We start from the raw sequence: 18,762 nt of genomic DNA on the forward strand, positions 1-18,762 counted from the left end.
TATCAGACGCTCTTCTGCTGTAGTCTTTAGACCTGCACCTTCTTTTGTGTTACTCCATCAGATTTTTTTAAGGGCATGCCACACACCATACTGAAAGATGCCAAGTTTTCAACTAAGAGCTCTTTGAAAATGACCTTCTTGGTACAGTTTTATGCCTTTCAAACTGTTATCTTTGGCATTTCATATTTTGATGTAACAAATGATGAGTTTTGTGACAGCTGTTAGTCACAAAGAGCCTAAAGATACAATTTAAAATGGGTTCTTTGTTAAGTTGTGTGATGTGTAGACACAACATTGTTTCATGCCTTGACTTAGGTGCCGTTTTCAGAGTTGAATGATTTGTAGGTCAGTGTTAAGTTGGTCAACAAACAAACACATTCTTCTGAAAATGTGAAGGTACAAGGACTGGACTCAAGATGACTGAAAAAGCAGCCAGTTTCCAGTGTTAAAAAAAAAAAAGAGGAAAACTTTCAAAACTCTTGCCCCAAACCCTCTTTAGAAGTCTATTTTTCTATATGTTAGCTGTTGCTATTGCACTTAATGTCCGTCATAATACAGGGCATTATTCATCAACAATCCAATAGAAATGATACTGTTAAAATGACACAGACAGCATTAATCTGACTCTCTCCCTCCGGCAAAGAAGTTTCCATTCTGAGCTGACAACATAATACTTTAATAGTTACTCTGTCGTTACATTCACTGTAGCAGTATACCTGTTTTATGGATTTTTTTAAAGAGCTAGAAACGCTAAGTAATAAAATTAATGAAACCTGCATTTCATTTATCTGCTTGACAATCGGGGTCCTGGTATTGTGTATGCTGACTGTCAACCTGTAATGGCTGTCTGGGACACCTCACTGTAAGAAAAGCCAGGCCTGCTTCACCTGCTATATCAAGTCAAAATCTCTGCTTCAGAGCAGGGCCACTGTATGGCTGATATTACACTGTTGTCCAGTGGTGAACCCACAGCAAATCACCCAATTAAAACCCACGTTTTTGTTTTCAGCAAGAATTTTCTGAATGAGAGAAATAAAAATAGAAGTTAGATGTTTGATTGTATGATGTGTGATTGACAAGGATCTCTAAAACTAAAAAGTATTTGTATTAATATTATTATTTTTTAAACACAAACCTAAGTACAATAACTTAAAACTGAAACTAGTTATTATATGTTGTTAACAACTATTGTAACTGCAGTTGTAACCACTGACCTACATTATGAACAGATAATTCAAAAAGTTGTTTATTAAATACTGTCTGGTTATTGATTAACTGTACTAAAAATCAGATAGTGGCTTCTTCATGTTGCTCTACTGTTTTGCTCCACATTGATCACAGCAGCGGATACTCAAGAAGGACATTTAATAAATTGGACTAGTCTTGTAAGATTTTACGAAGTACAGATTACGGTATTCGCATGATAACAGAGCCATCGTCGCGATGAAGTCCATGTCCAAGGTAAATAAAGTATTTGTACAGCAGATGCAACACGCCAGAGGCCTATTCCAGGCGAGTTAGTCAGCCAGTTTTGAGAACCTAGCATAAATATGACTTTAAAACAGTTGGGAATTGTGCTTATTGCTTAGCTCTTTTCTAATTATACAGTTCAGTTTTGTTTTTGTTTTTTTTTAAAGAAAAGAAAACCGCTTTAATGTGGGAACTTTGACCTTGACTTAACCTTTAGTGCTTTTTCTTTCTTTTGAGCTGTGCTGCTTGTCTTCATGAAAAGCCAATAAAACTAGCAAACTAACATCTTCCAAACGCCTTCTTCTACTGGACAAGCCACACTCTCAAGCAGGACAAAGAAAGGAAGAAAAATCTCCTTATTAAAGAACTTGGGCTGTACTTTGTGCACTCTTTTACCATCCATTTTTTCGTCACTGTTATTTAGGTGGCCAACATTGGTTCGGACTTGCATAGGCTAACATTGTCTCTTAACGTAAATTAGCCGCTGCTTGCTAACAACGTTAAATGCTACTTACTTATTTATGATTTCATGCTTTAATTTTAAAGAAATACTTCCCGATGCATAACAATTAAGAATAACTGTAAAAACATGGAAGCAAAAGGCAGCTGAAGCTGACGCCAACGCTGGCATCGGTATTGGATTGATACTGACGCAATAGGATCGATATCTTGATGCATGCTCAGTCATCCAGGTAAGTAAATCTCCAAAAGTTGATTCTGTTCATCTGGAGGTAGCGTTTTGTGGGAGAAACATTTCTCCCACAAAACTGGACCTCCCAGCCCATTGTTCCTTCAGTGGGCTAGTTTCAGTCATTATGCAATGTACCATTTATAAGATTGGGGAAACCTGCAGTCAGCTGAGACTGAAGAAGTCACCTGGATGAGTGATGAAACGTTTCTCCCACAAAACACTATGTCCAGATGAACAGAATCAACTTTTGGAGAATAGGATCGATACTTTGCTTCTATTCTCCAATACAGTATGTTGCCCATTAAATTTTCTTAAATAAATTATTTGTTTAAATGGAAAAATAGAGCTCAAACATGCATTGTGAAACATTTATTAGCCTTTTTGTGCTGACTGTATAGTCTTTAACCTATATACATAGCAAACACTAACCCAAAGCGATTTAGAGTCTCAAAAAATGTCTGTGAAGGTTCTCAGTCATCCAGGTCATCGTAGTCAAATGAGCTTGCAAAGAAAAGGGTCTGGACTTCTTTAAGTTGCTTTCGCATGATATCATAATGATAAGGTGGGGGGCCAGGTTTCACAATGAGCTCAACTGAAAACCTGGCTGATTGGGACCCACACCCATTTTCACACCTTGGCTCATCAGGGGGTCCTTTCGTCCCTCTGTGGGGGGTTACTCCCACTAGGTTTAAATCTGGGACTCCCCACCATTTGACCTTAGAACTGAAGAAGCTTCTCGGATGAGAGGTGAAACGTCTTCAAGCAACTTAAAGAAGTCCAGACGCTTTTCTTTGCAAGCTCAGTCTCAAAAAATATTTTTTTAAATAACCAATTTTTGTGGAAAGTGGAAATCACAAAAACTTTGTAATCATTAAAATGTCACTGTCACACAACACACTGTCACTCCCCTACATAAGCTGCCTTTATAGGTTAAAAGTATTGGTATTGGTATCGGCAGGACCTGCACCATATTCACTTGGTATCGGATCGATAACAAAATTTGCAGTATGACACGGCGCCAGTCAGCAGCGTTAGACGCTGACGTCAGTCACGGTTAGGAAAATCCAGCCAATCGCAAACGACAGCGCGCGAAGGCGGGGCAGCACGGGGCGGCCCTGGGGGGGGAATACAAACACCCAGGGTGCAGAGGCTCGTGTGTCAGTTGAAGCTTAAAGGAAAGGGGCTTGAAGGGAAAGCAAACACGGAAACTTTTCTGACAATATCACCGCTGAACAACTGGTAACTGCTGATATACTTTATCTGCTCCCCGTGCAGCTAGGAGCGTCTAATTGCTGAACTTCTTTTCTTTCTTTTTCATCTTTTAGATAACGCTTCAGCTTCAACGGTGCGCTCGTGACATAACAAACATGTCCCAGCAGGCAGTGAACGGGGTCTCGCACCGGGGCAGGGTGCTGACTTTGGACAGCATGAACCCCAACGTTAAGCGGGTGGAGTACGCGGTCCGCGGACCCATCGTCCAGCGGGCGGTGCAGATAGAGAAGGAGCTGAAGGAGGTAAAGTGGAGCCAAAGTTGGACAAAGCAGGAGAAAAGCGCGAACTGAGTTAAGAGTATCGCTGAGGTGGCACTCAGGAGGGAATTGGGTTTCAAAAGAATGGCTTGTTAATTTAAAGCTATGTGCTTTAAAGTGCGGGTTCTAACGTGGTTTTTTTTAATTGTTTGTTGTTGTTTTTGTTTGTTTTAGCCAAGGGGAAGACACGGTTATGCAGTTATGTACATACCCAGCTGTTGAAACTATTAAACAGCTGGAATCTAACTCTACACAGTCATAGGTCACACCTGTTGGAAATACCCCCATTATATATAAGCCCAGAAATTATTAAGATTGCCTCATATTAGATTTTGGCACTCAGTAAGTAAAAAGTGTAATTTTTCGACTCTGTTTCCTCCTGATACAGTTACAAAATAATAATTCAGGGCAGGCTTTGTGCATGAGATGCTTGACTTTTGCTGACTGGCTCAGGGAGTGGAAGCAGGACATTCAGGGCAGGTCAGCATTCAAAATGTTTGCATGCGCCACAATGAGCTTGTCGCCCTCTGCTCGTCTTACATTCAACAGGGCAATATTGATTTACTGTGCTCCCCTTAGGAAGTACAGCTAGGCTGAACAAGCTGTCTTTTGAAAGCTGTAACGCAACCCTCGGCTCTGCAGTTATGTCCTCTTCACGAGACACGTGATGAGCCTGCGGGGACGGCTCTGGCCTTCTTTGAGTACACTTTGCTCTCATCTTGCCAGAGGCGGCCAAAGGATCCAAAAGGATGTGTATAATACAAAGGGTTATTACATAAGAGGAGAGGGTGCACTCTCTGTCCTCCTTTGTTTCTTTCTGGGTTTACCCACCTCCCTTCTGCACGCGGGGGAGAGGTTTCATTGAACTGAGCTGCAGCTGTGAGGCCCAGCAGCCTCAGAGGCCTTTCTGTGCAAGGAGCCTTATAACAAGCCCCCCCCCCAGTTCTGGTTGTCAAATTGTTCTTCTTTGCTTATTGAAGCCAAAGCAAATCCTGCAAAAAAAAACTTTTCCCAGAAGTCATGACAAAGTTGACTCGTCATCTATTGGTGAGCTTCCTGTCAAATCTTTTAACTGGAACACTTACTGACAACTCAGCAGATATTATGCGTGTGTGCGTCTGTGTGATAATGACCCAGACATCTGGCAGAACAGTGCCCACAGTGCTAATTCAAGCATGAACCTAAGCTTCTGGCAGTTCTTCACTTCCTGTCATAATAAAAGGGTGACAATACACCAGTAGAACGGGGGAAAAGAGCCCATCTATTACTGTAAACAGTTCTTTAATTTTCTTTTACTGAAATGAACATTGAGTGCATTTCAGTAAAATTTACTTTGATAAACCACATGATTAAAGCAACAAGGTTATTTTCCACTTTGCCTTAGTTATAGCTTGAATGAACCATGTTCCAGTTACTCTAGCACAGTTAAGCATAGAGAACAAAGAGTCCAAACTACAGCTGTTGTAAGTGAAATAACATTCACGATGACTGTCAGGCCTGTTGTCCCACAGGCTTTCTTGGCCTGGTCTGCAGGTCTGGTCTGCGTAATATTCACCTGGTGCTGACTGAGCAGGAGAAACGGAGCAGCGAGCCGGGGAACCAACTGGCTCCTATTCTACCCGGAGAACAGCAGTCTCTTTGTTGCTCGAGAATGGGGGCTAAAAAGGAAAAGTGCTGCATCCCGTTACTTAGATTCCAATCAAGCTCTTATCTGACAAAATCCTAACTCAAAGGACATTTGAAAGCTTGCTCTTGATATTATTCAAGAACACAAAAATGACTAATAGTGACTTGGTTTCAAGGAAAATACTTTCAGTTGAACTTAGAGGCAGGTTGCTTGCTGTTTTGTCATGTAGAGCACAGTGAATCATGGCAAGAATAATGTAAACAGCAGTTTGTTTGTTGTGTGTATGTAGTTGTTTAACCCAAAGGACAACTTAAACTACAGTAAGGTAAGGTGTATATTACCACAATATAGTCCACTTATTTTGGTGAATGTTAAGAAGTAAATAAGACCCAAAATGAATGTTGGGTTGAGTTTACCAGCAATTTTTGTTTTCTTTCTGTAGCTATTTAGAAATGTAGTGAAACGTAACATTATTTCATCATGATAAAAACAATGCCCAATCATTTTCATAGATTAAAATTATCCTTTTGGTAATTTTGGTTAACAGAAATCTTCTGTTTTGTCTTAATTATCTTATAAAGGGTTAATATGTTCAAACCTGAAGCCTTTCACTGGTGAAAGTCCAAAATCTCTTGAGGTAAGGAATTACATATAGGAAAAGCCGTGTAGAACCCATCTGAGGCAGGTTTCAGAATAGACAGTGGCTGCAGTTCTGCAGAAAACAAAACAAGTTCCCAAGATTTTTAGGGAGGTGCAAGAATTGGTGCGAGCCAGTAGAATGAGAACAGCATGTCCTGAATTTCAGAACCACAAAGACAGTTTACATAAACAGGGTGCAGTAAGCTCCGATGTACTTCTGGAACTGCTCTGTGGATTTTTTTCTTTTTATGTTCTTTGTGTTGTTGTTTTTTTTTTATTGTATTACTAGATAATAAAATGTTGTATCCTTGCCTGAAATGCTAATTAAAGGCCACTTGTGGAAGTGTTTGGTAAAGTTAAATGGCCACACAGCAGTGCACGGATACTGTCGCCTCACGACAAGAACATTCCTGGGCTGAGCCTCCTGGTACGCTGGGGCCTTTTTGTGTACTGCATGTTCACTCTGTGCTTGCATGACTTCCTCCCATAGTCCAAACAAATGCTTCTCAGGTTAAATGGATTTCTAAATTGGCTATAGGCGTCAATTGAGAATGTGTGGTTGTCTCTCTTGATGGTTTGGTGACTGGATGTACCCTGCCTCTTACCCACAGTTATGAAAAAGGATATACCACTTCCCTCTTTGAGTGAAGTGTGGATGTACTATGTAGTTGTGTTTATATCACAATGCAATACAAACTGGGGATTTGCAGTTTTCTAATTGTATTTCAGACAAACCTTCAGTGAAGGCTTAGTACAGTTTTCACTTTAGTTTTATGACTGGCCCAGGCTGTCCAAAGTAACAGAGGACATCTGTTATCACATGTCCTCCTCTAATTAACAGCAAAGGGTGGTGCATGTTGTGATCAGTAAATAGACAAATGGGCTCCAGACCAGCGTGTGCATAATTTGGTTAGGTGAAATAGTTGACGAGGAAGGGTTCAAATAAAATGAAGGTGGACAATGAGGTGGACAGAAGCAGAAAATGGTTTGGATAAATAGAGGAATGAAATGAAGAGGACTCAAGAGTGTCTTATAATTGGATTCAGCCTGCAATTTGTGAGTGAAACCCCAACATCAACAATAGCAAATGACGTTTTTGTGTGTCTGGTAGCCCTGGCAGCAGGACTGTGCCCTTCCAGGCCAGCACTTTTGCGCTGCAGCCCAAACTACAGTCTGTACCAGAGCCTTTGTAAAACAAAAACTTCTAATGGTGAGAAGATCCATGTGAGGTTTATGAGGGGACAAAAAGCTCTATGTGAGATGAATACAAGGACTTCTGATTTGAGAGATTATCTCATCAGGCCTGGGAATGCCTCAGAATCCCCCAGGAGCAAATGGAAAGTGTTGCTAGGGGTAAGGGCCTCTAGAATATCCTTCTTGGTCTGCTGCCACCATGATCTGACTCCCGATAACCTCAAAATTTTCAAAAGAAGTGCAAACCAAATAGGGAAAATGAAAAATACAACACTGCTTAAAAGTTAAAGGCACTGCAGCTAAAACCGTAACCAAAAGCAAACATTGCACATGAAAAAAGAAGATAAGCCTAATAATATCAAAGAACAAGGTGACTGACTTTAACTGCAGTTGTAAATTCCATGACATTAGTGTGTTCATTAATGATTACATGTATTCTTACAGCTCCTGAGACAAGTGTAGCCTGTACATTTGAACCCGTGGCTCTGTTAAACATGCTTGGGTGGAAGTAAACATAAAAAAAACATAATTCATGCTTGGCTTGCTTTCTACTCTTATGGTGTCAGCAAGTACAAGCTTTTATTGCTTTAAAGGATTACATGACAATACCAGTGCTTAAAGGGCAAAGAAATGCTAGCGCTCAGGACTGGTGACTAAGGCTACGTTCACACTGCAGGCGAAAGCGCATCAAATCCGATTTTTTTTTACCCACATCCGATCATGGTATGACAGTGTGAATGGCACAAATCCGATATTTTCAAATCCGATCTGGGTCACTTTCGTATGTGGTACTGAATCCGATACATATCTGATGTTTTAGAAAGCGACTGCTGTTTGAACGGTCACGTCGCATTAAATCCGTCTTTTACGTCACTGACACAAGACAGACGCCAATTATCAGCGCCGGAGAAGACATCGCGAATGCTTCCTGGCCATCCAGTGTAGATGTCAGTGAAACTGTTGGGAAGACAACGTGAACATTTTATTTGTACTGTATAATCTGCAGATTCTGACAGAAACCTGCAACTATCCTTTGAAGCACCGCTCCTCTCTAAAACAGCAATAAGGATAATTATTAGGTTATTTACATTACTTAAAGCAAAAATTGGGAAACGTAAAGTCCGAAGTCTTTATATTAAGGGCCATCAGTCAAACAATATTGTTTGCTCTGGGTCTAAACAGAGCACGTTGTGTGTGACATCTTCTTTTGGGCATGTCGGCCGCTTTGAGCGTTCACACTAGGGAGGCATTTTATTTGTAGTGCGAACAAGCAGACAAAAAAATCGGATTTGATCAAAAAATTGGAATTGAGCATTAAGACCTGCAGTGTGAAGGTAGCCTAAATGTCTGTCATGTATATGCTTGTCAGAAAGAAAACCTTCTCTTGTGATCGTGTTGAAATGGTGATCCCGTTCTCATACAGACTTTATTATTTAGTAGTTTGAGATTTTATGTGTAGTAATCAGTTATATGCTTGTAAGCTATAACCTGAGGTTGCTCAGATTAGGAGCACAGCAAAGGTGATTTGTGATGTACCTCTTGGAGTTACTTTGCAATTCTCAATCCTGCTTCCTATGAGTCTTTGTTTTAATCTCTCCCTACAAAGAGTCTCTTATGCCGGGTATGCTTCTCATCTGCTCTTCTCCAGATGTCAGTTATGATGTAATAACCATAATCATTTTAACCATGATTGATGTTGGATGTCAAAAGAAGGAACGGAGAAAAAGACAGGGAAAACAGTAACGTTTCTGCTTTACCTTTGCTCACTTGTTTCCTCCTCACTTACTCCTTTTTTACACGTCCAAACTTGTTTGGTGAGCATGTGTTCCTAGAATTAACAATGCAAACGTTTTTTTTTTCACACTTTGTTCAGTCACTGATATCAGGTACCTTTCTCTGTTTTGTTCCAGGGAGCGAAGAAACCTTTCACAGAAGTCATCAAGGCCAACATAGGTGACGCCCACGCTATGGGTCAGAAACCAATTACATTTTTCAGACAGGTTAGACCACTCTCTTGGTTAAAGCTTACAATCTGTTAATGCTTGTGTTTTTGCTAAGTAGGACGGACTCATAATTACAGAAGGAAACAAAACTGTATGACAGAAAACCCAAAACAACCCTAAAGCCACATATGAAATAATGTTGAAGCAACACATTCCCGCCGAAGAAATATTTAGTGGCCAGCTCCTTGTTAGTCTTGCAATTTAGGTCATATATTATGAAACTGGTGTAGCATGGTGGTGCAGTGGCTAGCACTGTCACCTCACAGCAAGAAGGTTCTCAGTTTAAACCATATGAAGCTTCCATGTTCTTCTTGGGCCTCTGGGTTTCCCCCAGATGCCCAAAAGCCATAGATGTCTATGTCATATACACAGTACTTTCAGCACTAAGATAAAAGTACTCAAATAGAAGCTTAATGGTGGCATTTTAGTGTAACTTTTGATATTGGATTTAAAATTAAAAAACATGAACAATAAATGCTTAACTTTGCAAATAATTACAGATTGAATAAGTCACAGTGGTCACAGTTGTGGGACATGTAGTGATTTTTGTTCTTTTCCTCTCAGGTCTTGGCTCTCTGCTCTTATCCAGCACTGTTGGAAGATAGCAAGTTTCCTGAGGATGCCAAGCAAAGAGCACGGCGCATTCTTGAGGCCTGCGGAGGCCACAGTATAGGTTAGACAACTCCCCCTCACTACACCAACCACATTCTCTGTCCCAGTCCTTCAGCACTAGCATCTACGTCTATTTGTCTGCTTATCAATCATTAATTTGGACAGTCTGATCTCTGTGTAAACTGGTCAACTAAATATGTTACTTGTTAAACAAAGTTCATTGTCATATCATTAGGGGCCTACAGTGCTAGCCAGGGGATCGAGTGCATCCGTCAGGATGTGGCGCGCTACATCGAGAAAAGAGACGGTGGCATCCCCTCCAACCCCGACAACATCTACCTCTCCACTGGGGCCAGCGATGCCATTGTGGTATGTGCTGACTCACTTTGCTGCTGTACAAATGGCAACTGAGGACAGGTGCTTTAGTCAGCTTTTGTTAAATATATACTTATCTGTACTTTGTACATCTCTAATACTACTCCACCCACAGACCTTTGTCTGTCTCACTTTTTTGCAACCCAATCAGGCTGCTGAATGACCTTAAAATACCCTAACTCCTGCACTAAAGATCCTGCAGTATGAAACTTGTTTTTCCCCAATATGTTTCTATGTAGGTGTTAAAGTTTGTCTCCCAACAAAATTGATTGTTTGTACTCTTCTTTTTAATGTACACAATCAACCCAACAGTCCATACATAGTCTCCATAATAACAACACTCCACTCTCCTCCTTTTTCTCTTTACACTTTCCAATCCAAGACCATATTGAAGTTGCTGGTGTGTGGGGAGGGTCGTGACCGAACAGGAGTGATGATCTCCATCCCCCAGTACCCTCTGTACTCAGCTGCCCTGGCAGACCTGGGCGCTGTCCAGATAAATTACTACCTGGACGAAGACAACTGTTGGAGTCTGAACATCACAGAGCTCAGGAGAGCGCTCAGTGCCGCGAGGGAGCACTGCAATCCTCGTGTCCTCTGCATCATCAACCCCGGAAACCCCACTGGTACACTTCTTTGCAGTTTCTCCATGTGACGTTAAGAAGCTGCTGATGTTTTAGAGTCTTGTTGTGTATGTGTGGACCAAAACCAAACCTAGTTAACAATAATATTTGATCTTGGACAGTTAAGACTTCAAAGACATTTAGTTTATTCTCTCTGTCTTCACACACTTCTCCTAATTATCAAACTCTCTGCCCTGTGTGACAGGTCAGGTCCAGAGCAGGCAGTGCATCGAAGATGTGATCCGATTTGCTAAAGAGGAACATCTCTTCCTCATGGCCGATGAAGTACGTATTTCACATTCTGTTTTGTGTCCAAGTGCAAACTTTTACGCTTTAAAGGTTTCTTTCAAACTTACTGCACTGCAGCAGTTGTTTCTTTTACTTTCTAATATTTTATCATATACACCAAAAGGGTGTGAGAAAAATGTCTTTGATGTTTATAATATAATGAAGTGTTATTAATGTTAATAAAGCCATGTTTATTTTATTTTTTTAGGTCTACCAGGATAATGTATACGCAGAGGGCTGCCAGTTTCACTCTTTTAAGAAAGTTCTGTTTGAGATGGGACCGGAGTACTCAAACACAGTGGAAATGGCTTCGTTCCACTCCACCTCCAAATGTTACATGGGAGAGTGAGTATCTCACACAGATACAGCCACACACATGCACACGCCATAAATATAAAGAAAATAAAGTGAAAGCCAGTAAATATGAGTGGAAGCAGTAAACAAGATTAAAATACACTAAAAAAAAGAATTTTGTTACATATACACAATGTAAAATTTTACATTTATTAGTATCTAATTAAGTGAAATTGACTTGATTGCTTTTCTGGTTATACAAAGCATATTCTCTTAATGATTCATTGTTTGAATAAATAAACCTTTGATTTTATATATTTCAGCTGCATTTTACTCAACATAATTACTTCACGTTTTCATTGGGGGTTTATGGTTGAGTTTTACAGATGCTTATTAGTAATGCACCTCAACTAAAACCAATAAACAAGCACGAAAACCCCACAGGGCAGCTGAAAATGGTCCTTGGAGTTGTTAATCCTTGTTGACGTGTACATCTCCTTCAGTTAGAGCAAACTTTACCTTTCTTGTCTCTGTTTGTTTTCTAGGTGTGGATTCCGTGGAGGATACATGGAGGTCATCAACTTGGACCCTGAAGTGAAAGCCCAACTCATAAAACTAGTGTCTGTGCGTCTGTGTCCACCAGTCCCCGGACAGGCCCTACTGGATCTCGTGGTGAACCCCCCACAGCCTGATGAGCCCTCTTATGCCACTTTTATGAAGGTCTGAGTGTATGCAAACAGAATTAACTAGTGCAAACATCGCCTCACCTAATCTACACACAAAAGCTGTGTTAGGTTTGATAAAGTTCTCAGGTGGCACTCGGTCAGATCAGGTTTTGAAATTTGAACATACAATCAGAGCTGTTTTGTTTCACATCTTCTGGATTTCTACTCATTGTGGTCTGGTCTTCATTAAGTCTCAATTATAGATGACCACAATCTGACTAAACAAGTATGCAAACTGGTAACTCCCACAGATGTTCTCTTTAGCTGTTTGTGAGACTTAAACAATGATGAGAAAGGTTTTTGAATCATTCCTTAAAAAACACTCCTGCTATTACATCAGTATTTGTGGTGTCCGGATTGAGCTGCCCTGTTCTGGTTACTTCGTCTCAGCTGCTCCATCTTTTTCAATTATTTTCCACTGTTGTTGATTTACTTATGTTGGACTTTTGGTTACTGTCTTTATGCATTACATAACCCTTGGATGTGTCATGGACTACTGCCCCGAGAGGCGCCTGTAAAAATTTTTTATTGTTTCATCAGTGAGTCCAAGGGATTCATGTTCTGAGATAGCAAAATGTCCTGTAACCATTCTGCTCCATGCTTCATGATCCAGAGTTAAGATGAACTTTTGGTGTTAGTGTGATGTGTTTGCTGTCTAAAAGTTTTATAGAACATTAATATTATATTTTGAAAACTCATTATTTTTGAAAAGCAGTAGTTTCTTTCATGTTGTCCATTGACATTTTATTAGTGTGAATGCTTGAAAAGCATTCACAGTATTGTTCTTCTAATCTTTATTATTATATTTTATTTTTCCGTACGTTTTTTGAAAGCCTACTCCTTCAAAACCGTTCAACTTAGAAAAACCATTCAAACATCGTTAGATTCCTATTATTTTGGACAACATTGCTTCTATTTTTCTCATTTTTAACATTTATATTTTTAATTTTATTCAACTTTATTCAACAAAAATTTCCCATGTATTTCAATGGGGAGACCCTTCAAATTCTCATTCAACTTACTCATTTTTAAACTCTTACTACTTCCACATACGTTGACATAGAGCCACCATTCAAACTTTAAAACGAAGACAAGACATTCAACTATTCAACTTGTATTTATCTTTTCAATATCTATTATACTTTTTCTTCAGTTCCAGTTTAAGTTTCATGATGTTTTTTCACCCGTTTCAGAGTTTATAATGGGTGTGTATGGGACGGAATGTTGGGGCTAGAGTGAGGCAGCTCAACTGCTAGAGTGAGAGGAGCAAAAAAATTAATCTTAAAATCTTTTTTAAAACTGCTGCTGTGTCCGCAGCGTTTGCTCTACAGGTATGATTTTACCCTCAAAACGTAGCCATGGCTGTCCTCTTTCATCCAATGTGTTTACTATTGTACTAGGTGTTATGGTTCTTTCATAAATGTCACCAATGCACAGCCTCCTCCCTCCAACTCTTCCATAGACTCTAATGTTAAAATGGCTCAGAAGGTTCGTTTGAAAATCAGAAGAGCATGGTGTCTTTCCACTGTCACCACGTCCATATAATAAACTCCACAGGCATGAAAACTGAGAATTCAGTAGACTAGAAGCTGCTGTCGCTCACGGTGAAAGAATTTTGTCAATACGACTTTTACTTTTCATTTGGGAACGATTTGTTTCGGCCTGACTTTTCTGTTCATTTTAAGCAGCAAAAGTGAGGCGCATGTCTGTGTACGTGTGTATGGAGCCATTGGGTGCGGTCACTATAGCAACCAGGCTCACACCTGCCTGCTTAACGAGCTCTGCCTGCCACTGTACCAAGATTCATCTTAAGCACTTCTCTTTCAACTGCTGCTGTGTCCACAGTGTTACAGCCATCATTTTACCCTCAAATTGTCGCCATTATTGTTCTCTTTCCAACACTGTATCTTTCAAAGCTCAGGCATTTAAACTTTTTAAACTGTGTGGATCAAAGTGGAGGGATCACATTTGAGTCATTCAGTGATTCAAAGAATATGACCTTTTAATATTCATTCAGATGTTTTCTGACTCTAAATGTTCTTTTCTCATTTCTTAGGTTTTTCTAATTTACAATTAAAACATTTTCAGCTTTTTTCCAACTTCTTCTTCTGTGTAACCTTCAGCTTTTAGCAGTTCAGCACTTTTGTTTTCAGGTTAAATTCGGGGTTTTTTTTTTATCTCATTCAAAATTTTTAACTTAAATTCAGTAATTATTTCATTTCAATGCATACATTCAGATTCAAGCATTCACACTGCAGTTTCTTCAGAAAATGCACTTTCTAGTTTAGTCTGTTGTCTTCTAGCAAGGTGCAGAAATTGCTTCATACCTTTTTTTGAATTACACTTAGTTATGTTTTCGCCCATTTCAAGACTGCGCTCTGTGCTCTTGGCGTGATCTTTCAGTACCCTTTTCTGGGAGATTAGCAGCAGTCTTGAATTACCTTCCTTGTATGCAGTTCGTAAAAATATAAAGTGAACATTACACCCAGGTGTTTGCGAAGGCTTTTGTAACCGTTTTCTAACTTTCGGAGATCTGTAATGCTTTAAACCTTGTTGTAATCAAGGTTCGGTTCACACTGGTCTTTCTTAGGCACAGACTTTCACAACCACACTTTGAGTTGCTTTATTTGCTGGGAAGGCCTCTACTGCAACTCACACTTCCAATCTAATCTCCTTACTTGGTACACCTGACTCCGAGTAGCTTTTAGAGAAGTCAATGTCACAGAGGTTCTCTTAGGTTGGTTTTTCCAGCCTGCTTTGTGAGTAATTAACTCGATGTGTTCAGTGAGGACTTGAAAGACAGCTTGATCATCATTAATGTGCTCATAGCTAGTGCAAACCTTCAGTTGTCTTTGTTGTTGCAGTGTGTAGCTGCGAGTTTTAGCTGTGGGAAAGTCTGATCTTCAATTATTGTGTAGTGAATGGATGGCTACATACAGGTATGCCACCATTGGCCACAATGGGGCTGGTAAACAAACGATTGTTTGTGTTAGATTCAAAGCCTACGTCCTGAATTACACATTGAAACCAGATATACATGTTTTTGTCTACCCAGTATCTTTCCTTACTATTTTATGCAGAATACAAAATAATCATAGTTGGTACTTCACCAAAACCTGGCAAATGAACGCCAAAGTTAAAACAGTACATAGTATCATGTGAACATGGGCTGACATAGTAGCATTGTATTTTATTTTAAACGGCTTTCACTCATATAATGCTGACAGTTTTACCTTTTGTTTTCCCTCCAGGAACGGACGGCAGTGCTATCAGCTCTGGCCGAGAAGGCCCGGCTAACAGAGCAGATCTTCAACACAGTGCCTGGTATCACCTGTAACCCAGTCCAGGGAGCCATGTACACCTTCCCTCGCATCACTCTACCTCAGAAGGCCATTGACAAAGCCAAGGTCTGCTCGATACACCCACTGCATCCCTTGTGTGCAGGCAATTTTGCTTATAAATAAGGTGTGTGTGTGTGCAGGAGTTGGGCCTGGTTCCAGACATGTTCTATTGTATGAGGCTGTTAGATGAGGAGGGAATCTGCCTGGTACCAGGAAGTGGCTTTGGTCAGAGAGAGGGAACCTACCACTTCAGGTCAGTATGGCTAAATTCACACGCTGAGTATGTTCAAATAGTTTTTGCTTAGAAAGATTTCAAAGTGAGAGAAGTGACCTGGAAGTATATGGATGGAAGAGCTGTTGGAATTATCTGAGCAAAAGAGCTCCAGTGTTTCCTTTATTATCTTCTGTAGCACAAAATACTGATATATTATGAAAAACACAAGCCTGTTAAACCCACAGTTGTACTACTAAATCTCCTTCTTGTCAGTTTGTTGCCCTGCATAAAAAATGTAGATTTGTGTAAGCTCTTTAAATCTAACTTGTGAGCAATAATAATTAAAGTGTGTCTGTATGATTTACGTTCATTTCTGGGGTGGTGGTGGGGGGGGTCTTTTGAATGATCATGAATTAATAAAAAAAATATGGGATAAGAGCTAGATGGAGGGAATTTTCAGTCATAGAAATCCTAGAAAAGGAGTTGATGAGGAGTTATTTACACTCTGCAGCAGTAAAACTTAAAAAAATAATAATAATACACTTTATTTATTTATTTAGATTTATTTCATTGTTTGGCTATGAGGGACATTTACTAAGCGAGGCAAATTAGCTTGATGCCGCAATCACAGGATCATCTACTAACGGTGTACTAATTTACATACACAGCCAGTTCATTTCAATAATAACCAGCATTGTGCCCAGAGCAGAGCAGATTTGTGGCTCAAAAGCCAGCAGACCCAGTGAAGGAGGGAGTCGGACCAAAATAACACAGTGTAAACGCAGGCCTTAAGTATGTGTTTCTTTGTGAAAACAGCAATGTAGTTCAAGCAGAGGCTGAAAAGGAATCAGTGGTTTTCATGAAAGGACAAAGTCTCTGATACAAATTCCCGGGCTCTGTGTGAGGTCCCGTTGGCTGAGACTGAGGTGGTGTTCAGGGTTTATGCAGAGAAGCTCTGCGTTATTACAAACCTTTCCACTGTATAAACTAGGGGTGAGGGGGGGAAATTGATGCAGCGGTGATATTTTGTGTGGCAATATTGTATCAATACAGGGACACCAGATACTGATATTTTATTAGATAACTTAAAGTACTCTCAGAATACTGACCCTATGTCTTTGTTTTTCTAAAAAATTCCAACCTTTGTAATGAAGTAGTAATTTTCATCAGTTCTCATTTATATGACCTAACTAAATCGGTGGGGTAAAAACGTGTGGATTGGTTTAAACCCCACAGCACCCAGTGTGACGTTAGTCTAGTTTGATTCAGTTGTGTTTTAATGCGGTTTCATTCTCTACGCACTTATCAAATTTCTTATCAATTTTACACCTTTCCTTGACATCATGACATTTTTTCATCAAGGTCAAGGTAAAGTGATTAGGAGGTAATTTTTGTACTAGTCAAACGTAACTACCGCCCCCTGCTGTCCACATTCAGAGTTGAAACTTTTCAGGTGTAAACTAAAACAAAAGGACATTTCACTTTGCATTCATTTTTAAGTCATATTGATATATATTCACCAACAAGAGAGAATGAGACATGAGACCACTTATATCTGTTTATTCTGATGTTGCATTACGTTTCTTTCTGTGCCAGTATTTCCATCTTGTTTGCATATGTGCTCCCACTAACACCCTCTGCTTATCCCCAAATCCAATTCCACTCGATCACAAGTTCTCTTGTGACATGAACAGTTTTCTTTAAATATGAACTTTTCAACTCTCCTACTGCCCTGCACTAACATTATGCTGAATTGTCTGAATCTAAATACACCTAAGTTTGGGTTTTATTACTCCTTTGCCCTGCTGCTCTTCTATTTGTCTCCCTTCCATCCTGAAGTTTGAGAAGTTAAACTTCTCTATCTTACAATATCAAACACACACACTTCATGACTTCAGGAGAGTTTGTGATCCTGTTCACTTTGTGGCTCACTTGTGCGTGCGGTGACACGTGCCTCATAAGCTTATCACTCATCTAACTGTGAATTTCAGTTGTGCTGCACAGAGGCAGCTGGCACTCTGAAACTCAATCCGAATCTGCAGCTAACTAGTCAGTACCTGCTCAGTCAGTTCATAATGTAAACATTTTGATTTAACTATGGAGAAAGTTTTACCTTACTAATTTATGGCTCAGCGGTGACACCTTGTGTCAGTTTACAGTCACACAGGTTTAAGTCTAAGCAAAGTGTGCATTTATATGAAAACAAACTAGTCAAAATAAAATAATGTAGTTTGTAAAACATGTTGAAAAAAAAGCGTAATTCATTGCAGTTTTTACCTCTCAGCTGTATGAAGCTGATGAGGTATTATCCTCACCCTGCCACACAGGCAGGGCAGGCAGTGTGGACACAAGGTTTCTGAACATGATAACTGAAGATGAACGTGAACTAGGATTTTCAAATGCATACTACACCTGCACCTCTACTAGGAGGCTGAGGGGTAGCACTGGTGGCCAACAGTATTTAACAAATACTCCTTGATCCAAAAACAAAAAGCTGTATTGGATAAAGCCTGATTGTTTGCACCGTCCTTCTATTACGTAAATCTGATTTCCAGTTCTACAGCACCTCTACCGATACCTTTATCATTAATCTGAACCCACCTTTTCTCCGTCCAGAATGACCATCCTGCCGCCAACTGAGAAGCTGAAGGTGGTACTGCAGAAGATCCGGGAGTTCCAGTTGCGCTTCACACAAGAGTTTTCTTAATGGTCCCACATCTCAAGAACCAACTGTTCAGTGCCAGTATCATTAAGTACCTTTACGTGACTGAGGCAGAAGCCCCGTTCATGTTCGTACAGCACATGAAGATTATGTCAATAAGTTTTACTACATGATGCACTTTCTTAAAGTATTGCCCTGCAGGTTTTTAATGTTCAAACTGATGATAGTACTGATTGTCTCTGCAGTTTCTTACTCTGCTGGTGCATCCCTCTCCTGCCAATTCATTTTAAGGGATTACTTGATTAACTAACCGTTGTTTTATGCCCCTGCCACGTTGAGGCGTACTCTCTGGGCTGTTCACATGTCTCAGAATGTAGCCAATTGTATTAGTAATTGTTTTAATTGTTCTTAAATGTAATTAAAACCAAACACTTGTTTTCTGAAACTGCGTGCAGTGCCTGTTCCTATATTTGCA

At 40.0% G+C, this 18,762-nt stretch overlaps 1 protein-coding gene across 2 annotated transcripts; it reads left to right on the forward strand.

Annotated features, from left to right (window-relative positions):
• Positions 1-1,296: 1,296 nt before the first annotated feature.
• Positions 1,297-18,732, forward strand: LOC146567478 (alanine aminotransferase 2-like). 2 transcript variants are annotated; one of them, XM_085287360.1, is made up of 12 exons: positions 1,297-1,461; positions 3,487-3,675; positions 9,061-9,150; positions 9,718-9,826; positions 10,001-10,134; positions 10,523-10,766; positions 10,969-11,048; positions 11,260-11,396; positions 11,891-12,065; positions 15,322-15,477; positions 15,552-15,664; positions 18,242-18,732. In XM_085287360.1, the coding sequence occupies exons 1-12, from the start codon at positions 1,444-1,446 to the stop codon at positions 18,330-18,332; spliced, it is 1,536 nt and encodes a 511-aa protein (XP_085143486.1). In that variant the 5' UTR covers positions 1,297-1,443; the 3' UTR covers positions 18,333-18,732. The 2 variants fall into 2 exon arrangements, with proteins under 2 accessions (XP_085143486.1, XP_085143487.1); XM_085287361.1 differs by lacking the exon at positions 1,297-1,461 and adding an exon at positions 3,270-3,400.
• The last annotated feature ends 30 nt before the right edge of the window (positions 18,733-18,762 follow it).

Source organism: Mchenga conophoros, linkage group LG9, assembly GCF_057382185.1.
Source record: "Mchenga conophoros isolate Kocher_MC1m ecotype Shallow Benthic linkage group LG9, M_conophoros_male_GT1.1, whole genome shotgun sequence".
In the NCBI taxonomy this organism is placed as follows: Eukaryota; Metazoa; Chordata; class Actinopteri; order Cichliformes; family Cichlidae; genus Mchenga; species Mchenga conophoros.